Here is a 25,091-nt window from a genome sequence, read left to right as displayed (position 1 = left end):
TTCGGGATCAACTTGACTGTAGCTCGTGACACGTCCAGGGGTTGCAGGTTCAAATCCCATCATCCAGGAACCATGAAGTGGTCAAAGTTTTGATCCACAGTCGTGTCACATGTTCTCCTGGTTCCTTCAGATCAAGAAGTTAGACTCTGTCAAAGTTGTGAGTCCATCACGGTTTTCATCTGCAAAAACTCACATCATTGTAGACCATTAAACACCGGTGTAATCCCGGGTCAAGGTCACGGTTATTTTCCACCCTCCGGGTCACCTTGACCCTCAGATAACAAGAGGTCAGACCCTGTAGTCCGTGAACAGACCTTCACACTGATCTGAATCAAATTGGTTCACAGGCCGGGTTTGAACCCAAGGCCTCAAGTTTCTTTAAACGTGGTCCAGAGAAAGTGAACGAGTCAAAGATGGCGTCACTGAGAAGATCCTGGAGCGAGAGCCATGAACATGTGGAGAAGCAACAGTGTGGAGAAGATAAAGGACCAGAGACAACTTCACAAAGTGAAGATTGAAAAAACCAACGTGAGGGAAAAAAATTACAAGACGAGCATAACTGAGGTTCTACGAAAGTGCTTCGATGTAAAGCTATGATGAAAGAAACTTATTTAAAAGAGTGAAAAAAATAAAGTTGTTATGACCCGCAGTAACGGATGCGACCACCAGGTGTCAGCAAAAACAGCTCAACATAAGCGCAGGTATGAAAAAGATAAATTTATTTAATGACAAATGAAAACAGAAAAGGTCAAGAAGTGGAGCAGCGACACCACTGAGAGTCCGAGAGAGAGAGAGAGAGGGAGGGAGGGGGGGAGAAGGAGAGAGAGGGAACGAGAGGGACAGAGAGAAAGCGGGGGAGAGAGAGAATGAAAGAAAGAGTGAGGGAAAGAGTGAGGGAGAGAACGAGAGAAAGAGGGGGAGAGAGAAGGAAAGGGAGAGAAAGAGGGAGAGAGAAAGAAAGGGAGAGAAAGAGGGAGAGAGGGAGTGAGAAAGAAAGGGAGAGAAAGAGGGAGAGAGAAAGAAAGGGAGAGAAAGAGGGAGAGAGGGAGTGAGAAAGAAAGGGAGAGAAAGAGGGAGAGAGAGCTCCGCCCCTCAGACACAGAAATAAAAAAAGGCGACCACACAAACAAGGACAGACGCACAGGAGGTTTGTGTGTGTGCATGTGTGTGCAGGTGTGTGCAGGTGTGTGTGTGTGTGCAGGTGTGTGTGTTCGGGAGGGAGGACGCAAACCTTCAGAACAACAACACAACTTGTTTTTTTTATCTACAAACACTGAAGTTTAGCCACAAGGTTCACGACGGCCTTTTCAATCTTTTGCTTTTAAAAGTCATTACAAAAAAAAGTTTGTTATAATAATCTCCTTTAATAACAATAGTTGTAACGAAACTGTCCCTCTTTTCTGGTTGGACGAGCAGGGGTCGGAGGTCAACAGGTAGCAGGTGATGAGGAGTGGACCAGAACAACCGTCTCTCACACACACACACACACACACTCTTACAAGAAAAAACTGTTTAAAAAAAAAACAAACAAACAATAAAACTTGAATGAAATTGATTTTTTTTTTCCTTCTGTAAACATCGTAAAGAAACTTTTGTCTTAAAATAATAAAAAAAACACACTGGGTTCAAGGATGCGTGTGCGTGAGTGCGTGAGTGCGTGCGTGTGACCGTTGACGAGACAGAAACAGGCGTGGAAGTGTCAAAACAACTAGTCGGCCATTTTGACGTTCGCGACCACCGGCCGGACCGAGACAAACGAGAGGCATCGAGCGAGTCCAGCGAAGTCTTCGGTGCCGGTCCAGGACCAGGACGACCGGAGCGGCCCGTTCAAGGACGGACCGTCTCAGAGTCGCACCGGGTTTCTGGAGACGCCGAAGTCGCCGAGATCGACTGCAGTTACTCGCAGCTTTGAGTGTGTGTGTGTGTGTGAGTGTGTGTGTGTGTGTGTGAGTGTGTGTGTGTGTGTGTGAGTGTGTGTGTGTGTGTGAGAGAGGTGTCGATGGAGAGAACATCTGTGTCCAGAGCAGGATCAGGACCAAACACCAGAGACCACCAGACGGAAGCGTCTACACTCCTGTGTCGTCCAGATGATGATGAGCAGCGAGACTGAGAACTGAGCAGCAGGTGTGTGTGTGTGTGTGTGTGTGTGTGCGCGCATGTGTGTGTGAGACGGGAGCGACGACAGTCTGTGTGTGCGTGAGCGTGCACGAGTCCCACACGAACGACAACATGGGTGTGTGTTTGATAAGGCTACAGTCACTACACTGTCCTTCCATCACTCACTCGTTCATCCATCATTCATCCGTCATGCATCCGTCCACCGAGCCTGCCCCCCCCCCTGAGTCTGGGCTGCCTGATCAGACAGTCTCTTCCAAGTCCGTGTCGGGGGGGTTGGGGGGGCGGAGGCAAAAAGAGGGCAGCGTGAGGTCACGTGACCTCCTTCAAAGTGCCCGGCGGGTACGATCAGGTACAAGCGCTCCCCTGGACGCTCCTAGCACATGGAGATGGTGACGTTGATGCCCAGGTTGCCGTTCTCGGCGAAGAGCTGCGCGATGGACGTGTCGAACACCAGACAGTCACTGTTCATGATGGCGGTGGCGATGCCCTCGTGGATGGAGCGCGGCGTCGCCTCCCAGGTCAGGCGGCGTCGGTGCCCGTTCAGCTCCAGCCGGTACGCAAAGTTCTCCGCCTGCTTGCGCGTCCCGATGAGCTGCACGATGGCGAAGAACTGCTGGTGGCCGTCGTACTTCTCCTGCTTCTCCAGGACCAGCATGAAGTGGAAGCCGAAGCAGGACTGCATCATGACCCAGTCCACGGCGCCGGGCAGGTTGATGTCCGTGGCCAGGAACACGATGTCTTCGCCCTGAGGAGGAACATCGGAAGCATGAACATCGGAAGCATGAACATCGGAAGCATGAACATCGGAAGCATGAACATCGGAAGCATGACCATCGGAAGCATGACCATCGGAAGCATGAACATCGGAAGCATGAACATCGGAAGCATGAACATCGGAAGCATGAACATCGGAAGCATGACCATCGGAAGCATGACCATCGGAAGCATGACCATCGGAAGCATGACCATCGGAAGCATGACCATCAGAAGCATGACCATCAGAAGCATGAACATCAGAAGCATGACCATCAGAAGCATGACCATCAGAAGCATGACCATCAGAAGCATGACCATCAGAAGCATGACCATCAGAAGCATGACCATCAGAAGCATGAACATCAGAAGCATGACCATCAGAAGCATGACCATCAGAAGCATGACCATCAGAAGCATGACCATCAGAAGCATGACCATCAGAAGCATGACCATCAGAAGCATGACCATCAGAAGCATGACCATCAGAAGCATGAACATCAGAAGCATGACCATCAGAAGCATGACCATCAGAAGCATGAACATCAGAAGCATGAACATCAGAAGCATGAACATCGGAAGCATGAACATCGGAAGCATGAACATCGGAAGCATGAACATCGGAAGCATGACCATCGGAAGCATGACCATCGGAAGCATGACCATCGGAAGCATGACCATCGGAAGCATGACCATCGGAAGCATGACCATCGGAAGCATGAACATCGGAAGCATGACCATCGGAAGCATGACCATCGGAAGCATGACCATCGGAAGCATGACCATCGGAAGCATGACCATCGGAAGCATGACCATCGGAAGCATGACCATCGGAAGCATGACCATCGGAAGCATGACCATCAGAAGCATGACCATCAGAAGCATGACCATCAGAAGCATGACCATCAGAAGCATGAACATCAGAAGCATGAACATCAGAAGCATGAACATCAGAAGCATGAACATCAGAAGCATGAACATCAGAAGCATGAACATCAGAAGCATGACCATCAGAAGCATGAACATCAGAAGCATGACCATCAGAAGCATGACCATCGGAAGCATGACCATCGGAAGCATGACCATCGGAAGCATGACCATCAGAAGCATGACCATCAGAAGCATGACCATCAGAAGCATGACCATCAGAAGCATGACCATCAGAAGCATGACCATCAGAAGCATGACCATCAGAAGCATGAACATCAGAAGCATGACCATCAGAAGCATGACCATCAGAAGCATGAACATCAGAAGCATGAACATCAGAAGCATGAACATCAGAAGCATGAACCTGTTTTCTTCTGACCTAAACTTTGCGTTTAAAATGTTATCAATTCAGCTTGTTTCTGAAATGCGAGCTATGTTCTAGCTCTCCTTTATGTCTTCCATGCTTTCTTTTATTCTTCTTTTTCTACCCCATTCATTTCAATGGGGAAAATCTTCAACTCATGTTTCAACTCCTTCCACTTTGACTTTGACTGCTTTACTTCCACTTTAACTACTAATTTCACTAAAAGTTCCACGACTACTTCTACTACCAATACTACCATTACTACTTCTAATTTTACTACTAATTCCATTTTTCTACTTTTAACAGTAATTCCACTTCTACTTCCACAGCACAGCAGGGTCAGAGTTCAACTGCATTTTCTTCTGGAAATGCAAACTTTCTAGTTGCTTATATTTTCCTGGGGTTACTTTGTTAACTGCCCGTGTTCACCTCCAGAGGGCGCCACAGGAGAGACCAGAGAATCTGCTCAGTCATGCCAACAGTGGAGACACTCGTCACTTCTGAAGCCAGGATTCTTAAGTTATCAAGTCACAGTGAAGCTCAAGGTGTCGAGACGACCTCTGACCTGCAGCGTGGTGATGGACTTGTGTTGGTGCATCAGGTGAGGCATGACGGCGTCCAGCGAGCCCTGCCACTTGCAGGACGCTCCGGGACAGGGACACGAATAGGGCCGGAACTCGCAGAGCTCTTCATGCTCCGTCTTGTCGGTGTGCGGCAGCGTGACCTCGCAGCCCGACGAGGCGTATTTACACGGGAACAGGACTGAGTTGGCCACCTTCTCCATGGCCAGGTTCCTGATGGAACCCAGAGGACCTCTGCAGGTGGGACAGCAGGTGAGCTTGGGCCGGCAGTTTGAACAGACCTGAGGAGAGACACGAGACAAAATGCTTTATGATCAGGCGATGAACGTCTCTCTCTGCTGGTCCAGAGTCATGATCACATGATCACTTGATCACTTGATCACTTGATCACTTGATCACTTGATAACACGATCACACGACGACTGAACGTTCAAAGAAAGTTTCCTGGATGATTGACAGAAGCTCGTCATTAACGTGCCGATGGAAACAACGATCAATTTCTCAGGAAAAACTGTTCGAATCATTGCTCGTGAAGCCAGAACTCGGTCCCGCACGGAACCGAGGTCCGTCCTTGTACCCACCAGGTGACCGGACTGGCACTGCAGGATGGGTGGTAGCACATAGTCGAAGCAGACCGGGCACTCGAACAGGCTGGCCAGGTCACTGTTGGAGGCGGTGGTGCCCGATAGGGTGGGCACGCGCTGAGAGGGGGGGCACTTGGAGGTTCCAGTCGGCAGCGCGGTGGCGGTCTGGCGACTCATTTCTGCGAGGAGGAGACGACCAAAGGTTAGCAGGGAAGTGTCGGCAGAACTGGAGCATGTGCAGGATCCAAGAGACGTTTATTCTTGTTCAATACGTTCGTTGATTGTCAAATATATTCTATACAACACGTAATGCTCAAGCATTTTCGTCAATGACACTCGGTAAAAAGATAGAATAAAAATGGTGCGACTTATACTCTGGAGCGACTTATGTGTGAAATTATTAACCCATTATTAGCGGTATATCATTTCACATGTTATTTCCACACTAAACCACAAGAGGGCGCTCTAGGCCTGTGTTGATCATTTCCACGTAGAAGAGGAAGCATCTTCTACCTCCGGAGTTAGTTAGTTGTTTAAAAGTGACACGAGGATGAAGAGTTATTTGGAGTTACACGGATGGTTTGGTAAACTTGTTAGTTATTTATGCTATAGTTCTCTGAATAACTCTTCATATGTTATGTTAACATACCAGGTTCTCACTTCATGTAACGTAACGTAACATTATTCTGTTGTTGCCTCTAGTTTTATTTTAACTTGTCTTTCAAGATCACATGTCTGTTCTTGGATTTTATCAAATCAATTTCCCCCAAAAATGCGACTTATACTCCAGTGCGACTTGTAGTCCAGAAAATACGTTTTAACTACAAACAAAGAGATAAAAAGAACATTAAGAATGATTTGTTGGTTCACGCAGCTTCACAGCATGTTTGTTACCGATCCAATGTGAGTTATATCCGTGTCTTTAAAGAACCTCTCAGCAATCCAACTACAGTAGACCTTTTAAACGTGAAGCAATTTCCTGTTTCCTGTGTGGACCACACCTCACAATCTGCCAGCAGGGCTCGAATCAGGGCATGACATTGTAAAGTTTGATAACTGGGCGGAGCAGCTGATCCAAGTGTCAGAGGTCAGACGTGGATCCGAGCATAGGTTCATTTGAATTCGATGGTTGCCTACCGAAGAGTCTCACACAATCACGACGCACAACATGAATATACAGGCCTAACAGGAATTGGGAGGTCTTTGTCTTTTTCAACGGTCTATGCATACCTGCTACACAACATTTGTGTATTCAAGCTGCAACAAGACACAACAATGGCTTCCTATATTCATCTGCCAGCACAAGACTCGTGGGGAAGAAGACTCGAGGTTACTGACGTCTCACACGTTGCCAAAGAACTTAACTCACTATGTGGATGTTTGGTTTTTAAACAAAATCAATCGCAAAAATAAAATGGACAAAAAAAAAAACAACAACCGTGATTGCGTTTCTAGTTTTCATTCTTTACTTTTAAGAAATGGCATGAAAAGGAGTTCTTTGAACGCTCCACAGAGTGTGTTACAGTTACATAAGAGCAAGAATTCTGCACAAAGACTGTGTGTAGCTGACCTCGGCTGTTGTGTCGGACACCTAGACGTTGCAGCGTTTAACAGAAATAAACATATTAATATGACACTTGTTTGTGGGTGTACTCCCCGAGAGCTGCTAGCACGGCGTCAACGTCACGTTGCAGAAACATGAATTAAAGAGATGACGGTCATCCGTCCCTGTGCTAGCCCATCTGTAAACACATGTGCTGGGATGGAGATAATGCCTCCACTGCTATTAATAGCTATTCTGAGCTGGACAGCATGCTAGCGCTAGCAGCACTAAAAGCAATGGGACTAAATTAGTAAGTTCAAGCTAGCCAGGGACTGTCAGACGACCGCGGTGAAATGAATACAGGGGTGACCTTACCCACTAAATACCACCAAACAATAATAAACAAGCATGAGAAGTATTTACAGTAGCTGCTTCTCTTTAGCTTCCAATAAGGCTTAAGGACATGAATAAGGCTAAAGCTAAACTAAAGCGATAAACAACCATCGTCCAAACACCACTCTTTCTACATCTCACTCCTTCTCAGTGAACTCATTGCAGAGCTGCTTTTTATACTCTACTCTCACAAAGAATCTGATTCAGTTCAAGGGTGATGCTCGACGCTTGACTGTAGCTTTTCCATGTTTGGACCTATCGTGGTCTGACATGATAATAATTATATTAATGTAATAGTTTTCATGTCAGACAACAGTTTAACAAGTAGCAACAGCAATTCAAATGTGCTTCCAAAATAATGTAGGTGGTGATAAAATAGACAATAAAGAGGGTTAAAGAAGTCAAGTTATATTAGTTAGTTAAGATATCTCATCCTTAGGGAGTTAACTGAACAAAAAGAATCATTACTTTTAAGCTGTTAAATGATGTAGAAAAGGTTCAAGTATGATGGAGCAATACTTTGCTCTTCCATACTGGGAAAAGATGGATAGAATAGAAACATTTACCGTCAACATAATTATACAAAACTCTATGAAACAAAGGGCTTCAGTCAGCCCGTTTCAAGAAAGTCACCGTAAGACTGTTATTTACGCCGAGACATGGATGGAAAGAAATGTTTCAAAATAACACGTGTGCCTGAAATACCACTTTCTTCTTGTTAAGTTGCTCAAGCTGCTACGGGTTATTGGTCGACTACCACGAGACGGAGCAGGTTTGGGTTTTTCCAACATGCCGTTATTTGGAGCGTCAACAGTTGATGGTTCTGACACTCAGCTGTCCAAAACCAGCCACAATAGCCGGCTGGCAGCGTGCAGGAATGCAAGCAGCGACATGTCCAGATAGAGCGCCTGAAGGCGATAAACATAGTAACACTTGTTCGGCAGGCACAAGGGGCTGGGAAGTGACAAAAGGAAGAATTTGGAAAAACAAGATTAGCTCTTTCTCATTTGAACTATGAGCCTTTAAAAGTGTCAAAAAGGAGACAAAAAAGTAGGCTAAATGGACTGATGACTAGTTGACCAGTTAGGGGAGTAACAAGCTCATACATGTCTGTCTAGAAATAAAGGACAAAGACTATGACTGGGCTCATCAACTCAACCACTACAACTGATGGACAAGCTTTGCAATAGATGATACTTAATGTCAAGTATCCAGTAAAAGCTTAGATTGACATTACAGAGCCTTTTTAATTTTATTGACCAGCTTGATGGATTTATTATAATCCAGTCGGATAAAAACCAACAAACGGCTCCAGGGATGAAACATGGAAGTCTGTTTACATTGACTTTGTAATTTACCATCAGGCTATACCTGTGAAAACATTTTTGAAAGAGTGTTTCGCTCAAAGAACATACCTTAACTACACAAAACATTTAGAGCATGTTAACAAAATAAACATCCAACAGAAAGACTTTGGCTCGTATTAACGACAAGTCCTGTCACAGCAGCTTGATGTGGGTCTGATGATCTACTGACCCCTTCAAGAAACATCTGTGTTTGATGATCTACTGACTCCTTCAAGAAACATCTGTGTTTGATGATCTACTGACTCCTTCAAGAAACATCTGTGTTTGATGATCTACTGACTCCTTCAAGAAACATCTGTGTTTGATGATCTACTGACTCCTTCAAGAAACATCTGTGTTTGATGATCTACTGACTCCTTCAAGAAACATCTGTGTTTGATGATCTACTGACTCCTTCAAGAAACATCTGTGTTTGATGATCTACTGACTCCTTCAAGAAACATCTGTTTGATGATCTACTGACTCCTTCAAGAAACATCTGTGTTTGATGATCTACTGACTCCTTCAAGAAACATCTGTGTTTGATGATCTACTCACTCCTTCAAGAAACATCAGTGTTTGATGATCTACTGACTCCTTCAAGAAACATCAGTGTTTGATGATCTACTGACTCCTTCAAGAAACATCTGTGTTTGATGATCTACTGACTCCTTCAAGAAACATCTATGTTTGATGATCTACTGACTCCTTCAAGAAACATCTATGTTTGATGATCTACTGAATCCTTCAAGAAACATCTTTGTTTGATGATCTACTGACTCCTTCAAGAAACATCTCTGTGTTTGATGATCTACTGACTCCTTCAAGAAACATCTGTGTGTTTGATGATCTACTGACTCCTTCAAGAAACATCGGTGTTTGATGATCTACTGACTCCTTCAAGAAACATCGGTGTTTGATGATCTACTGACTCCTTCAAGAAACATCGGTGTTTGATGATCTACTGACTCCTTCAAGAAACATCTGTGTTTGATGATCTACTGACTCCTTTAAGAAACATCTGTGTTTGATGATCTACTGACTCCTTCAAGGAACATCTGTGTTTGATGATCTACTGACTCCTTTAAGAAACATCTGTGTTTGATGATCTGCTGACTCCTTCAAGGAACATCTGTGTTTGATGATCTACTGACTCCTTCAAGAAACATCTGTCTTTGATGATCTACTGACTCCTTTAAGAAACATCTGTGTTTGATGATCTACTGACTCCTTTAAGAAACATCTGTGTTTGATGATCTACTGACTCCTTTAAGAAACATCTGTGTTTGATGATCTACTGACTCCTTCAAGGAACATCTGTGTTTGATGATCTACTGACTCCTTAAAGAAACATCTGTGTTTGATGATCTACTGACTCCTTTAAGAAACATCTGTGTTTGATGATCTACTGACTCCTTCAAGAAACATCTCAACACTTATTTGTGCCTTTCCCTGATTTTCTGAGACTCTTGTGTTTGTCTTATCTTTTAAAGTATTTGTTTTAACTGTGTATCGTTTTGATGGTTAAAGTTATTTGTGACCCTGGTCTAGAAACATCTTTACAAATAACTATTACTTATTTATTTACTTACTTACCAGGTAACGATTATATTGGCAAAGAGTGGCCATTAAGAATTTAATATACTGAAGGTTTACAGACAAATACATAAAAATGAAATTCACTGTGTGAAAAGAAAAGTAGATTAAATGGTGTGTGTGGGAAAAACCTCTATGAAAGAGGTATATCAATTGACACAAGTGCATCATGGGAACTGCATTGAGCTAAAGAGCTTATGTGTCATAACTTCCCCATCAATTCAGGAGTCCGTGAGTACAGTTCATGGTGAGGTGATTAGATCAACTCATCTTGTCCTTCACCTCTCCAAGTTTACTTGGCAATGAAGCTACGGAGAACTAATGGATTTTTGTTCATTCCATTTATTGCGGAGGTCTATTTATAGTCACACATGACGCACTTTCCAATCATGATCATATTCAATGGTTCTAGAGTAGACGTGGTGCAGTGGCCCAGGTACGCCCAACAACCAGACCCAAGTTTATGATCCTAATTAAATCTCACTTTTTCCTAAACCTTTTAAGATCTTTATTCTCTCTTTCAAACAGTGGGACTGTACGTCTTCAGTGACGTTAAATTATTAAACAATCACACAATATTAAAACAAATTGCTACTGAATTTAAACAGGCTCTGACACAAACTTACCTTCGTCCATAAGATTTTCAAATAAGGCTTTTGTCTTCTCTTGAAATGTGGGGACCTCTGAAAAGAGCAGAAAAGAAATATGTCAGAAAACTAACAGAGGCAATGAACACATAATAAATACTTTGATATACACTTCCCCAGGTTGGAAGTGGATAAAGCTTATTAGCTCGTTGAACACCAAATTTAACCTTATTATGTCATTAAACCACACAAATATAAACTTGAAAAGATGAGAATGAAAAAAAACATGATATTATTATTATATTATTTCATCATTGCAGTATGACTAAAAGCATTGATGTCAGATTTCGATGAACTCTTTGCTAGCGCTGCAATTTTCCCTGTTCTCTTCTGCACCGGTAACCAAACATTCCTTAGAAAGTGTCGAATGACGGGATAGGAATTTACGATGTGTAGAAGAGACAAGAACACAGATGTGCTGCACCAAAAAAAATCAGTCTTAGCCACTCGAGGATTAATGGAGTTGGATCAGGAAACGTTGCTCACGCTAACAGCAAAGCCACTTAACTGTTGCTAATGTAAGGTGCATTAAACCAGATCCATCGATTGCTGCACAGCTTTCCACTTCCAACGCTGTCATTTCCCAGCATCGTTGATCCAGGCATCATAAAAAACATTTTTATTTTAGTTCACGGGCCACACCCAACACTCTCATAGAAAATTATTTGACTGCCAAGTTTGAAATGTCAGAACCTCCACTGCCGTCAGAATTCATTGCATTGTATTTTTTAAAATCAAAATTTAGGATTTTAGGCAATTCATTTAGGACTGAAACGCTTCAGTATCCACTTCATTTTAAACATCCCAGGTTGTGAGTCAAAGGGAGCAGGTGGAGATTGAGATCGATTAAGCAACACAGATGTTTGTAAAATCCACTTGGAAGTCTTAACCGGGTGGATTAATGGAACCATTCCATTTAACGCATAACATAAGTACATTTTAGAAAACATTAAATGGAAGGAATCTCTCTCCAGGATGTAAGAATAACCTACAAATTGAGCCAGTTTCCTCAGAAATACAGTTTGATTATATAGATTCTTTGTTTTCAACCCATGGCCCACTGAGTGTTCGTGCCACTCGTATAATTGACAATGCACAAAGAGTAAAGCTTCCTCTGTTCTCCTAAACACTCCAGCCATTCACACAACATCAGACAACAGAACTGTGGAGACACAACTTGCAACTGGTCTGGCTGCGCAACGATTAAACATGCAAGAGAAAAATTCAAACTGCATCGACTGCAAAAATCATAATTTAGGGAAACACAGTAGTAGCTGCAAAGTTTCTCTGATAAACCGATCATTTATGTCTTCAAGAGGATATGGAAGAAATTCGTACAGAAGCAAAAAAAAAAAAAAAACATCTGGAGCTTTGCAAGCTTGCTTGATGAATATCAACATTGAAAGTATACTTGTTTTTATACCTTTAGACCTTTGCTAAAGCACTGGGAGCCAGTTAACAAAACCAATAGTATATTTTAATTTTGTTTTGCAACAATGGACTGCTTGTTTGAGTGTTTTAAGAATAAAAGTTAACAACTAACAACCAAGAGTAGACAAAAGCCCTGCACGGATGCCAGGACGTTGCCAGTTGTCATCCGGTGAGTTGTGCTGGTTCAACAGCTGAAATGCATCAGAGAGGCCCTGCTGCAGTGAAATGCCTCGATTATAATCTTCTGAGGTAATGTCTGCTGAGCTGCATTGAAAGCACATGGACAACATTCACACAAGCAGCCCACATCAGTGCAGTAGGTGGAAAAAACTGTTATCCTCCTCTGTGTGTGGTACGCATTGTTCGTCCCTTGCGAGCACTTGCGATTATGGGATTACGTGATGTTGTGGATGTTTCCCTCTAGAAAGCAGAAGGTAAATAATGGCCATTCACTCAACATCAGGTTTGAACTTCATTCAAGTCGACCCAAGACTGGATTGGGAGATGAATTGCGTCTGTTGAACACAAATACAGGTCATCATTTAACCAAAACATAGGATCACCTTCAGTTCTGGTGACACTCTTGGCGGTCAAACATGGGAAGAGTCTGAACAAAGAGTTCCAGGGAGGAGCGTGCAGTGCTATGCTAGCTGGCTTGGATTTCACTTGGACCAGAGACATGGGGGTAGATCGTTCACGCAACACGTCCCTGCCATACTTCTCTAGGAGTCTCCATGGAAACGCAGTGATGTTACTAGTGTTGCCCCAAACACAAAACAGAAGATCATATTTCCTTCTTCTGGTCCCCCGTTAGGAGTACGTCATCAGGGTCCATGGCGAGCTGCGATGAAAGAATAAGGGCCGTTTCCACATGAGAGCAAATCCTTGAGGCAATAAGATCCCACAGCAGGAAAAGGTGGAGACGCTGTACCACAACCACAAAACAGCCAGTCTATTTTTTTCCCCCAGAGTCAGCAAAAAATGAGTGACACTGCAGATGGTTTCATGCTACGAATCGAAAACAATTGAACAAAAAAATGGTGTGTGGTCAACCTGCCACTCCCAATCTCCTAAATCAGACGTACAGGTCCAGCAGGCAGCACATGTGGATCCTCTGAAGTTGGCCTGTATTCCATGGAACTTTGAGTCGGTGGTCGTGGAATCCTCACTGCCGTGAAAACCACTCAAAAAGATGCCACATGACGGGAAATGAGCAGCACTCATTTTACAAGACGCACATTTCAAACATCCAAATTAAAGTAGGAAGTACGGGAGACTCTCGAAAAATAATCCATATCAAGATTAGTCATGAATAATCCAAACATTAAGACTTGAATCATGTCCATGTGGAGGATTATGGGTCCGTGTCCCTGCAGAGGAACATTTTCTGCGCCGTGTGACTTCAGTCCTTGTTCCCTGGTCTCCTGTAGTGTGGTAGGTGTCACCGCAGCTGGGTGTGTTTGTGTGTGGAGAGGGAGCGAGGGAGCGAGGGAGGACGAGAAAGAGAGGGAGTTGCTAAGCCAACATCCAATGTCAGCCCCTACAGAGCATGCTCACGTAAGCCCGTCCCACTCACCCCTCCCTCAGATCCTATCCATCCTAGTAACACTACACCTTAATCCACATCATTGACGAACACAGACTTCAGGTCCATCTCAAAACATAAACGACACTTAAGGCTCCTCGCATAACATGGTCTTCTTTTCCCCCCTTTTCACTCTTGCGCCTCAAGTCTCCAGGAACATATTTGCATTCCTTCTCCTCACGGGCATTCCCAGACATTTTTCCTGCTAGTGTTTCTCTTTCTCAACCCCCTCCTTCCTTCCCTCCAGTCTCCACGAGGGCAGCTGGTGATGGAGCCTGCAGACAGTGGAGGCTGAAACCCAACACTAGACTTCACTTTCAGACTTTTCTCCTCATCCGTCCTTCTACTACACGAGAAAAACAACTGAGCAAGGAAACAGAATTAGTGATACGACTTTGTACACATCACAAACATCAGATTATAGGCTTTTAATGGTATACGTTTATTTTGAAAACAGTATAAATACACCTTTTCAAGAGAGGTAGTTTTGAAAAAGTATCTGTTGAGTGCAATGTTCCTTTTTTAAGACTTATTGCGAAAATGTCAATGGGGTTGAAATAAAGCTTTTAAATATCTATCTTAAATGATAACCAAATTAGTAAAAATGTTATTCCTGAAGAAATCTTTATAATACATACCAGACTTCATATTTTTAAATTGTGTGACTGATAAGTACTGACACAATGGATCTTAATAAATGTTCCTGGATTTTTGTTCCTTTAAACTAACCTTTAAGAATTAGAGCAGTTGGGTTTTTCGGCCGTGGAAGGACAAGTCAAGTGAAAAAGATCTCCTTGCAAGAATGTGCACCATTACAACAACTGCCATTCTTGTCCAAGTACAAAGGCATGCAACAAGTCAGGAGGAGTGAAACTGAAACAGAGGTCCTGGTCGCTGCTGGGTGGGATGTTCTTTCATTCAAAAAAAAAAAAGAAAAAAAGGTGAAAGGTTGAAAAAGGAGAAACTTGAGAAGAGAAAAATGTCACACATTCAGTCAAATTAGGTTTTATTTATACGTCAACCCCTCAAATGAGTCACAAGAATATTGACACAGAAGTTGAATAAAGTATGGAAATTAAAGGCCTTCAAATGAAGAAACCAAAGTAGACCAATGGACTGATGCATATGAATAAACACTATACTAAAGGAAACTTGTAATTGGACTAATCTGGTCTATTTAAGCTAAAATTTTAAAATTGCTATCAAACCAAATGAATGTCTTGCATTTGCTTGGACTCAGCAGGAGCTATGAACAAGCAGCAGCTGTTCAAATTACTGACAATATTGGATTCCAAGCAGACGATCAGAGACTTGGGTGAGAAGACGAACGATGCAGCCAGACACAAGTACATAGCAGCGCTGAGAGCCTTCAAGATGTTCACCTCCAGATCCTTGTACTCAACTGGGATACGTGCAGATACGTGCAAAGTAGCAAATGTTCAATGTTCATTTTGGAAGCTCCTGACTATGAACCAAAGTGTACCAAACATCATTTAGAACCAGCGGAACAGTTAACAGCTGCTTTCATCAGGTCAACGTTTGACAGCTTCATTTCCATCTACATTGTTAAGGTGCATCTGTTCTCATTACCAGACAATACAGGCATATGGCGGTGAAATCCAGCAAAAGTTAAGACACAAAAAGAGCCCACTGTGATCCAAGCGTACACAAGGAGCTACACAGCAGAGGTAACGGCACAAGCCGTCGCCCTGAGTGTGTTATTAAAGGGGCAGCGCTGCAGTGTAACAATGAGCCATCTGGACCGGGCAGCAGTTCATCAACAGAAAACACTTCATCACCAACACCAGTGGGCTGACGCTGGGAAATAAATTGTAGCCGAAAACAAGTGATGTCCATCAGGGTTCTCTCCAGGATTTCTTTCACAGCGTAGGGGGATCCATGTACAGCGCAGGTGCGAGTACTGTAGGGGGGTCCCTGGAAAATTGGAATTTGTAACACTCTGAATCACCATTTCCTGCATTTCGAGGGCCAAATCTTCTGAAATAAAAAGGCAGAAAATAAAGAAATTCCCAATTCACACCGTAGGGGAGCCCTATGCTGAATGGCCTTGGTGAGAAGCCTGTCTATGATTGGTTTCATGTAAAAAGAATTGTTTAACGTGCAGTAATCACTACATTTCTATTCACTTCCACTGAAAAGAAGTGTGCAGATGCCATATTGGAAGAGGTGGTAAAAACACGTTTCTACACAAATTGAATCTTACAATTGCAATGTCCAATCACATGTGAACATTAATACTCATAATCAACACATCTGTCGGATACTACCTGGGGTGAGATTTATTTTTCATCAAATTAGTGGGAAAAATGAACAGATGCTGACCAGACAGAGCAAGGTGTTTATAAACATCAGAGAACAGCATAAAAAGACTGAATCAAAATAATTATCAAAATCAAATCTTCATGCAGGAAAAAAAAACTATGGTTACAAATGAAAGCTTCATCAGCACTTGTTTAAAGAAGACTTTTGAAACTTACAACATTTAAATGTGAGAATTATTCTAACAGGCATAAGCAGTATTTGTATTAGCGCTATGACAAGGTATTGATCAGGTTTGATGCAGCCAATCATCGATACCATTCAGCAATTAATAAAGATAACTGATACTGGTAACAGAGACTGGCTGTATTTTTTTTTATTCATTTAGTCACTAATTGGCTAAGACTAAAAGCTGTTAAAGAGAAACAACACAAAAACCCTAGCTGGCACAATTCAACATCTACTCAGTCCAAAGTACAACTGAATAAAACTTAAATTCACCTGCCATCAGTAACATAATCTTTAACCAATGACAAATACACTTAATGGGCTAAATAGTTCAGAAAAATTCATTAAAATACAGATTCATCATTGCAGGTAGATTGTGGACGTACACAGGAATAAACTCATTATTGAAAAAGCGCTTGTTAATAAAAAACAGTTTGAGTCATGGATGCACACAGCAGGGCTCCGAGTAAGACAGCAGTAGAAGTCTTCAACACCTGGTTATCTTAACTGATGAATTCAATTATTTTTGAGGCATTGCCTTCTGGCTGTGAACCTCACACAGGCCAGTGTTGTTAGTGTAGGCTCGGTCGAATTAATGCTCGAGAAAGTATCGAATTCCGTCAGGCCTTCTTTAAATCTAAAATTATATTTATTGCGTTAAAACCTTCTTGCTCCTCCAAGTTTTTTTCCATAATAATAATTAATAATGCAAGAGGAACCGTTAACATCAGATTAATATTTCACTTGTTAGCGAGTGTTTTTTCCCACTGGAAATAATTTGTGATTTATATTTTCTGTAAGCAAATAGCTTTTAGTAGAAAATGACCAAAGCTGAAAAAAAAGGAAAAAAGTCATTTAGTTTTCTTGTTCAATTTTACACAATAGACATGGGAATAAGTATCGCTCATTGACTGGTGAATTGAAGGTAGCATGTGTATGACAATAAATATTATCAACAAGAGTTGACATAACAAAACTGAATACATAAACAATTTAAAGTTCTACCTAACCTAACATAAACGACCATATTGATCCCCTTAAAACATGTTTTGAAGGCTGCAATTTTACATCATAACCCCCCATCAATTTGGATAGTCTTCAGTCGACAGGACTTACAGAGACACATGTGTGGAATTGATCTACTGGGAATATGAAAATCAACGCTACGCTTAAAAAACAACAACTTTTTTTTCATTTATTATTTAAAACATGCCTCTGCCAGGAGAAAAGAGAAGGATGGTACAAATAAAACCACACAGGTTAAAAACACAGGTAAACGCTAAATCCAAAGTGTCCTTCTTTCAAATAAATCGCCTTTACTAGATACTTTCAGCACCGAGGAAACATACTCGCCAGACATTTTCTAGCAGTTGCTTATTTTCCACAACAGAAAAGTCAACCGAGTCAGGGTTACCATGGAGAAACCACACAGCGCCGTGACACCAGAGGCACAGCTTCACACACTCAACACACAGTTTCAGTGTGTACATGCACACGCAGGCACACAGGGACTCCCTATGCCATCACTAACTGGTTTAGAATGACCTCACTTCTGAACTATTGAGTCACCCTGTTCACACACACACATAATTGGGCGGAAACTGCCATCAAAGACAAAGAATTAGTGAGAGGACACGTGCGAGAAGCTCGTCAGCCAGGAACGTTTAAAAGAGTTTTTCATCAGAAAGTCTCACTACGTGGTGGAAAGTATGAACATAAAAGGTACGTGAATATGTGCATAAGAAGCTGGTAGGCTGGGCTTAGGGAGCTTGAAACAAAAAGAATACAGACCCGAGACAGATTTTTTCTCTCATTCATAAGTCTATTCTGCGCTCGTCTACAATTTACGTTTAGCATCGTGAGCATGACTCCAAGTGAGAGAGCAGTCAAGGGAAATGATGGTCATCTAGTCCAATTAATCAAATCATCTTTCAGGTTATTTGCGTCGCCTTCAGACTGGAAACCCCACAGAGCGTCGCGTGGGTCGCCCTGACTGCCGCCTAACCGTTGCTGCTCCAAGTCTTCTCTTCTTACTCTCGGCCGTGGGCCTCGAAAACTCATCAAATTCCATCAGGGGTTTGTTCTTTAAATGCAAGCAAGTAATTCATATTTGTAAAGCGCCTTTTGACAACAGAGAGGCAACAGTAGTAACAGTGAGTCTAGTTTAAAATCAAGGAAAAGCATAAGGTGAAGAGAAAATAGATGTAGTCCTTTGACCAAACGCTTCCTGGTTGGAAGTCTGACTGCTCGCCGTGGACAAAGTTGTGAGGAGTTGGGGGCGCGGATGAGAGTTTCATACATTCCTTCACAAGTGTGTTTTCGACTCAGTGGGTGAAGCAAATAGCAAGTTTTATCAACACTAGCTACCACTTAAGAACATTCACTATAACAAGCATTTGAATCGAGAGAACCTCCAAACCAAAAACCTGGACTCCCCTTTTTTCTACTCAAAACTTGCAGCTGCTGTGGTGTGTGTGCAACGGTTAGACCGGTCCCCGGTGAAACAAGTTCCAGCAGTACATATTACTTTAGTTTTATGCATCGGTTTAGTGAGGTATAATAAGAATGTATATCTTTATGAAAACGAATACCGGTTAAGGGTAAGAGTTGTATAGCACACCGGCCTAGCAGCTCAAATTAAAGTCTTGTATCCCAGAAGTGACCTTTACTCAACCTGGACATGGAGCTCTGCTGTCTGGACATCTGTCAACAGGCAGATACAAAGCAAATCTTTCTTCTTAACACTAAGCTGCTCCAAACGGTAGATCACATATTCAGACCAAAGATGAGTTCACATATTTTTCTGTTTTGGGGGATTACATTTAAATCTGCTAAGAAAGGTATGGATTAAATGTTCCTGGAATTTTGCAAAACACATTTACATTGCTATAGTTATAATGTGTATGTTAAGTTACATTTACTTTAAATAATCAGACCCAACACCCCGTTTTATTGCATAAAGGGATTTTATGATGCACTGGTATATATTAGAACTCCTGTTATAAAATACAACCTGTTGTCTGTACCAACACAAAAAAGTTAGCGATTGAGAGGGATTAATATAGTTTATCCATCCACTTCAACAAGTTAGTAAAAACTAAGGGTTTGCTCAAAATTAAACACATAACTCAAGGTGTGTATCCTCGCTTAAGAAAATGTTAAAATGCAAATTTGGTCAAATAAAATGTAAATCAATGACACACAGACTTTGATTCCAATACACAGAACATTGTGATTTAATTTTAAAAACCATTTCAAAGAAATAATATCGGGTACTGTTAATTTTATCAGGCAAAAAAAACAACCAATAGAAAGGTTAACCCATTTAAGTTATCCAATTTAGTTAGTTTTAAGTATGAAATATTGAGTATGAAGCAGACAAACTTTAAAAGACAAAGATATAATGCATGAGGGAAGATACACCGAAAGGGTTAAGAGGTAAAATTGCTTTGGAAACACCTGACAGAGATTGCTAAAAGAAGAAGAAGAGGAGAGACGCTATTCTTATTTTGTTACATCATCGTGAGACGTTTACATGTGTATCTTATCAGTACTTTCTCAAAGTCAAAAGTTAAATGATTTTGGTTTTTCATGCTCGAATATTTACAAATTCATTTCCATGTTTTCTTAATAATAACTCACCCGGTCACGTTAGTCTGACAGAGGCTCATGTGATGGTGAGGTGACAGCATTTTAATAATAATGATGATAATACAACTTTGACAGACTAGGTTCTGGTGTGTGTGTGTGTGTGTGTGTGTGTGTGTGTGTGTGTGTGTGTGTGTGTGTGTGTGTGTGTGTGTGTGTGTGTGTGTGTGTGTGTGTGTGTGTGTGTGTGTGTGTGTGTGTGTGTGTGTGTGTGTGTGTGTGTGTGAAGCAACTGCCTCCCTGGTGACACTGTCATGTTACTGTAACTGATACATTCAACTGGTCTACAGGTGTTTCTGGACAGCAACACAACAACGTTCACAACAGTCCAGACCCACACTCGGTGTTGACATTCGACTGCCAGCATCACACACACACACACACACACACACACACACACACACACAGGTCGAACACACACACACAGAGGACCTGTGACTGCATCACCGCCTCTGCTGCGAGTAAACATCACCCACAGCTTCCCCCTCGATCGCCACAACACAACCCTCGAGCACACGAACAACAACACGCCTGGATGTGCTGAGCTCACCCGGTACCGACGTGTCGACGAACACGACGCTCGTTAGCATCAACACTTGCAGACACCCCGGGCCTAGTCCTGCTAGCAGCAGCGCTAGCATTAGCTCAGGGATCGACTGCTTTCCAAGAGTGTTGCCATAAACCCGTGTCAGCTCACGTCACCAGTGTCGACCCGCCGTGACAACAAGTGCGTTCACACGCCAACGATATGCGTCTGCCGTGGATTGTAACCGAAGGCGGGGAATAAAATGACAAACGAACGAACATGTTCACGGCTAACGTGTTAGCATGGCTAACGAGCTAGCGATGCTAACGAGAGTGAAGCTAGTCGCTGAGGCTGTTGTTTTCTCGCGCACACCGATCGAAAAGCGACGTCTCGCTCGCTCCACGAGCCTCAGGTGGACTTACCTCGGACTCAATATCCTCCAAAGGTTCAGTAGGGAGGCAGGGAACGCGGGGAAGATGCGGTTTTATCCTTCAATCGGCGAGCATTTGTCCGAGACTCTCACTCTGCTGCTGCTCAGACGAGACGCTAGGCTTTAAGTACCAGCCTCGCCGGAGCGCGCACAGTTGTCGAAGTTTGTCTCGGGAGCGCGCACCGCACGACTCACAGGACCACAGACTTCCATTTATTTACAAGAAAACACGTTAAAATTCAAGCTTTTAAATGGAAACTGTGTTTGAATTTCTGTGGCGAGGATGCGAGAAACGCGTATTAATATCCTAGGATAAATTGATGCGTTTAGTTTCAAGCTGTTTTGTCGAATAAAGGCGATATATTAAAGCTCAGTATTGTGATCTAAATGAGTTTTCACTGTCAAAATGAAATGATTCTTGAAGCATTTAGTTTGAGAAGAACACGCCAAAAGTGTCATTTTAATATCTGGTAGATTGAAGATTTGTTGTTATTTTACTTAGTTGTCCATAATTGTACTTTCACTTGTTTTTATGCTTCCAATATGATGCTGTGTTTTTAGATTTTAGTTCTTTCAAATGTATATATATTTATTATTATATATGTATGTATATATATATATATATATATATATATATACAGTACATATATATATGTTTATACTGTGCACTTTTGTTGGGGGTACAAAAGAAGAATCTCATGGTACGTAGTATCTATGACAATAAACGCTTTGAATCTTGAATCTTGGATGTTCTTGTGAAACAAATCACACAAATAAAACAAACTAAATATCTCACTGAAACATGCACACTAGAAAACAAACATAAAAATAACCATTAAAAAACACACACACACACACACATAGATACATTTAAATTCTAAATAATGTTATCACCAGGTTGAATGTGATGAAGCCATGAGACATTAAAACAGGAACTTTCCTTTCCTCTAAATAGAGCTTTTTTTAAAAAATATGCATTATTTCCTAATCCTGGCTCTTACTAGACTAATAAAACCCCATAATATGCGTGTGAAAAAGTTAAGTCACGCTTTTCTGGTCATGAATCATCTGAGTTTGCTCAAAGATGTAGGACTTCATGCCAAATGTGTCACTTAAAGCAGAACCTCGTGTGAAAATGTTTGACTCAATCATGGACTCAACTGAGTACTGTATGTAAGTTTGTACTGCAGTGACGATGTAGTGAGGAGACTCTCTGTCGAGTCAACATACATCGAACCAGATGAGATTAAAAGCAGACACACAGGGATTCCCAGCACATGAACACGAGCAGGCGAGAGATTTGAAGAGGCTGAGAGCAGAGAGGGCGACGCCGGCCCGAGATTACACAGCGATTATGTAAGTCTCTTCTCCCAATATGTAGCAGTTCAGTGAAGCGCTGAGGCAGACAAACGTGACCCGAACCTCTGAATATAATCCCATCGTCCTGCTCAGTGTGATGGATGCAGAATATTATTAATCCAATCTGGTCAACAATTCAATTCAATTCAATTTTATTTAAAGTGTCTAATCATAACAAAGTCAAAACACTTTACAGTTGAAGTAAGACTATAGTGGAGAAATAAAAACAGATCAATTAAGCACAGTGTGGTGTTTACGAGGAAAAACTTCCTTTTAGAAGAAACCTGGAGCAGAACCAGACTCATTGTTGACGGCCTCCTGCTGTGACCGACTGGAAGGAAGGGTGGGAGGATAGACAGATGGATGGAGAGAAGAGTGAGGGAGGATACAGTTAGAAAAAAGAAGAGAGAAGAGTGAGGGAGGATACAGTGAGAGAAAAGAAGAGAGAAGAGTGAGGGAGGATACAGTGAGAGAAAAGAAGATAGAAGAGTGAAGGAGGATACAGTGATAGAAAAGAAGAGAGAAGACTGAGGGAGGATACAGTGAGAGAAAAGAAGATAGAAGAGTGAGGGAGGATACAGTGAGAGAAAAGAAGAGAGAAGACTGAGGGAGGATACAGTGATAGAAAATAAGAGAGAAGAGTGAGGGAGGATACAGTGAGAGAAAATAAGAGAGAAGAGTGAGGGAGGATACAGTGAGAGAAAAGAAGAGAGAAGAGTGAGGGAGGATACAGTGAGAGAAAAGAAGAGAGAAGAGTGAGGGAGGATACAGTGAGAGAAAAGAAGATAGAAGAGTGAGGGAGGATACAGTGAGAGAAAAGAAGAGAGAAGACTGAGGGAGGATACAGTGATAGAAAATAAGAGATAAGAGTGAGGGAGGATACAGTGAGAGAAAAGAAGATAGAAGAGTGAGGGAGGATACAGTGAGAGAAAAGAAGAGAGAAGAGTGAGGGAGGATACAGTGAGAGAAAAGAAGATAGAAGAGTGAGGGAGGATACAGTGAGAGAAAAGAAGATAGAAGAGTGAGGGAGGATACAGTGAGAGAAAAGAAGAGAGAAGACTGAGGGAGGATACAGTGATAGAAAATAAGAGAGAAGAGTGAGGGAGGATACAGTGATAGAAAATAAGAGAGAAGAGTGAGGGAGGATACAGTGATAGAAAATAAGAGAGAAGAGTGAGGGAGGATACAGTGATAGAAAATAAGAGAGAAGAGTGAGGGAGGATACAGTGATAGAAAATAAGAGAGAAGAGTGAGGGAGGATACAGTGAGAGAAAATAAGAGAGAAGAGTGAGGGAGGATACAGTGAGAGAAAAGAAGAGAGAAGAGTGAGGGAGGATACAGTGAGAGAAAAGAAGATAGAAGAGTGAGGGAGGATACAGTGAGAGAAAAGAAGAGAGAAGACTGAGGGAGGATACAGTGATAGAAAATAAGAGATAAGAGTGAGGGAGGATACAGTGAGAGAAAAGAAGATAGAAGAGTGAGGGAGGATACAGTGAGAGAAAAGAAGAGAGAAGAGTGAGGGAGGATACAGTGAGAGAAAAGAAGATAGAAGAGTGAGGGAGGATATAGTGAGAGAAAAGAAGAGAGAAGACTGAGGGAGGATACAGTGATAGAAAATAAGAGAGAAGAGTGAGGGAGGATACAGTGAGAGAAAAGAAGATAGAAGAGTGAGGGAGGATACAGTGAGAGAAAAGAAGAGAGAAGACTGAGGGAGGATACAGTGATAGAAAATAAGAGATAAGAGTGAGGGAGGATACAGTGAGAGAAAAGAAGAGAGAAGAGTGAGGGAGGATACAGTGAGAGAAAAGAAGATAGAAGAGTGAGGGAGGATACAGTGAGAGAAAAGAAGAGAGAAGACTGAGGGAGGATACAGTGATAGAAAATAAGAGAGAAGAGTGAGGGAGGATACAGTGAGAGAAAAGAGGAGAGAAGAGTGAGGGAGGATACAGTGAGAGAAAAGAAGAGAGAAGAGTGAGGGAGGATACAGTGAGAGAAAAGAGGAGAGAAGAGTGAGGGAGGATACAGTGAGAGAAAAGAGGAGAGAAGAGTGAGGGAGGATACAGTGAGAGAAAAGAAGAGAGAAGACTGAGGGAGGATACAGTGATAGAAAATAAGAGAGAAGAGTGAGGGAGGATACAGTGAGAGAAAAGAAGAGAGAAGAGTGAGGGAGGATACAGTGAGAGAAAAGAAGATAGAAGAGTGAGGGAGGATACAGTGAGAGAAAAGAAGAGAGAAGAGTGAGGGAGGATACAGTGAGAGAAAAGAAGATAGAAGAGTGAGGGAGGATACAGTGAGAGAAAAGAAGAGAGAAGAGTGAGGGAGGATACAGTGATAGAAAATAAGAGAGAAGAGTGAGGGAGGATACAGTGAGAGAAAATAAGATAGAAGAGTGAGGGAGGATACAGTGAGAGAAAAGAAGAGAGAAGAGTGAGGGAGGATACAGTGATAGAAAATAAGAGATAAGAGTGAGGGAGGATACAGTGAGAGAAAAGAAGAGATAAGAGTGAGGGAGGATACAGTGAGAGAAAAGAAGATAGAAGAGTGAGGGAGGATACAGTGAGAGAAAAGAAGAGAGAAGAGTGAGGGAGGATACAGTGATAGAAAATAAGAGAGAAGAGTGAGGGAGGATACAGTGAGAGAAAAGAAGAGAGAAGACTGAGGGAGGATACAGTGAGAGAAAAGAAGATAGAAGAGTGAGGGAGGATACAGTGAGAGAAAAGAAGAGAGAAGACTGAGGGAGGATACAGTG

General features: G+C 42.3%; 1 protein-coding gene across 2 annotated transcripts; it reads right to left on the bottom strand.

Moving 5' to 3' along the window:
• Positions 1–1,344: 1,344 nt before the first annotated feature.
• On the bottom strand, positions 1,345–21,125 carry siah1 (siah E3 ubiquitin protein ligase 1). 2 transcript variants are annotated; one of them, XM_087796577.1, is made up of 5 exons: positions 20,976–21,125; positions 10,835–10,891; positions 5,328–5,509; positions 4,731–5,027; positions 1,345–2,863 (listed from the first exon to the last, which is right to left on the bottom strand). In XM_087796577.1, exons 2-5 carry the CDS (start codon positions 10,842–10,844, stop codon positions 2,492–2,494), a joined length of 861 nt encoding a protein of 286 aa, XP_087652703.1. In that variant the 5' UTR covers positions 10,845–10,891; positions 20,976–21,125; the 3' UTR covers positions 1,345–2,491. The 2 variants fall into 2 exon arrangements, with proteins under 2 accessions (XP_087652703.1, XP_087652702.1); XM_087796576.1 differs by lacking the exon at positions 20,976–21,125 and adding an exon at positions 12,850–13,111.
• Positions 21,126–25,091: the final 3,966 nt, after the last annotated feature.

The sequence above is a fragment of the Callionymus lyra genome, chromosome 8 (genome assembly GCF_982586985.1).
Source record: "Callionymus lyra chromosome 8, fCalLyr1.hap1.1, whole genome shotgun sequence".
Lineage (NCBI taxonomy): Eukaryota > Metazoa > Chordata > Actinopteri > Syngnathiformes > Callionymidae > Callionymus > Callionymus lyra.
This window is presented reverse-complemented; position numbering and strand designations above follow the sequence as displayed.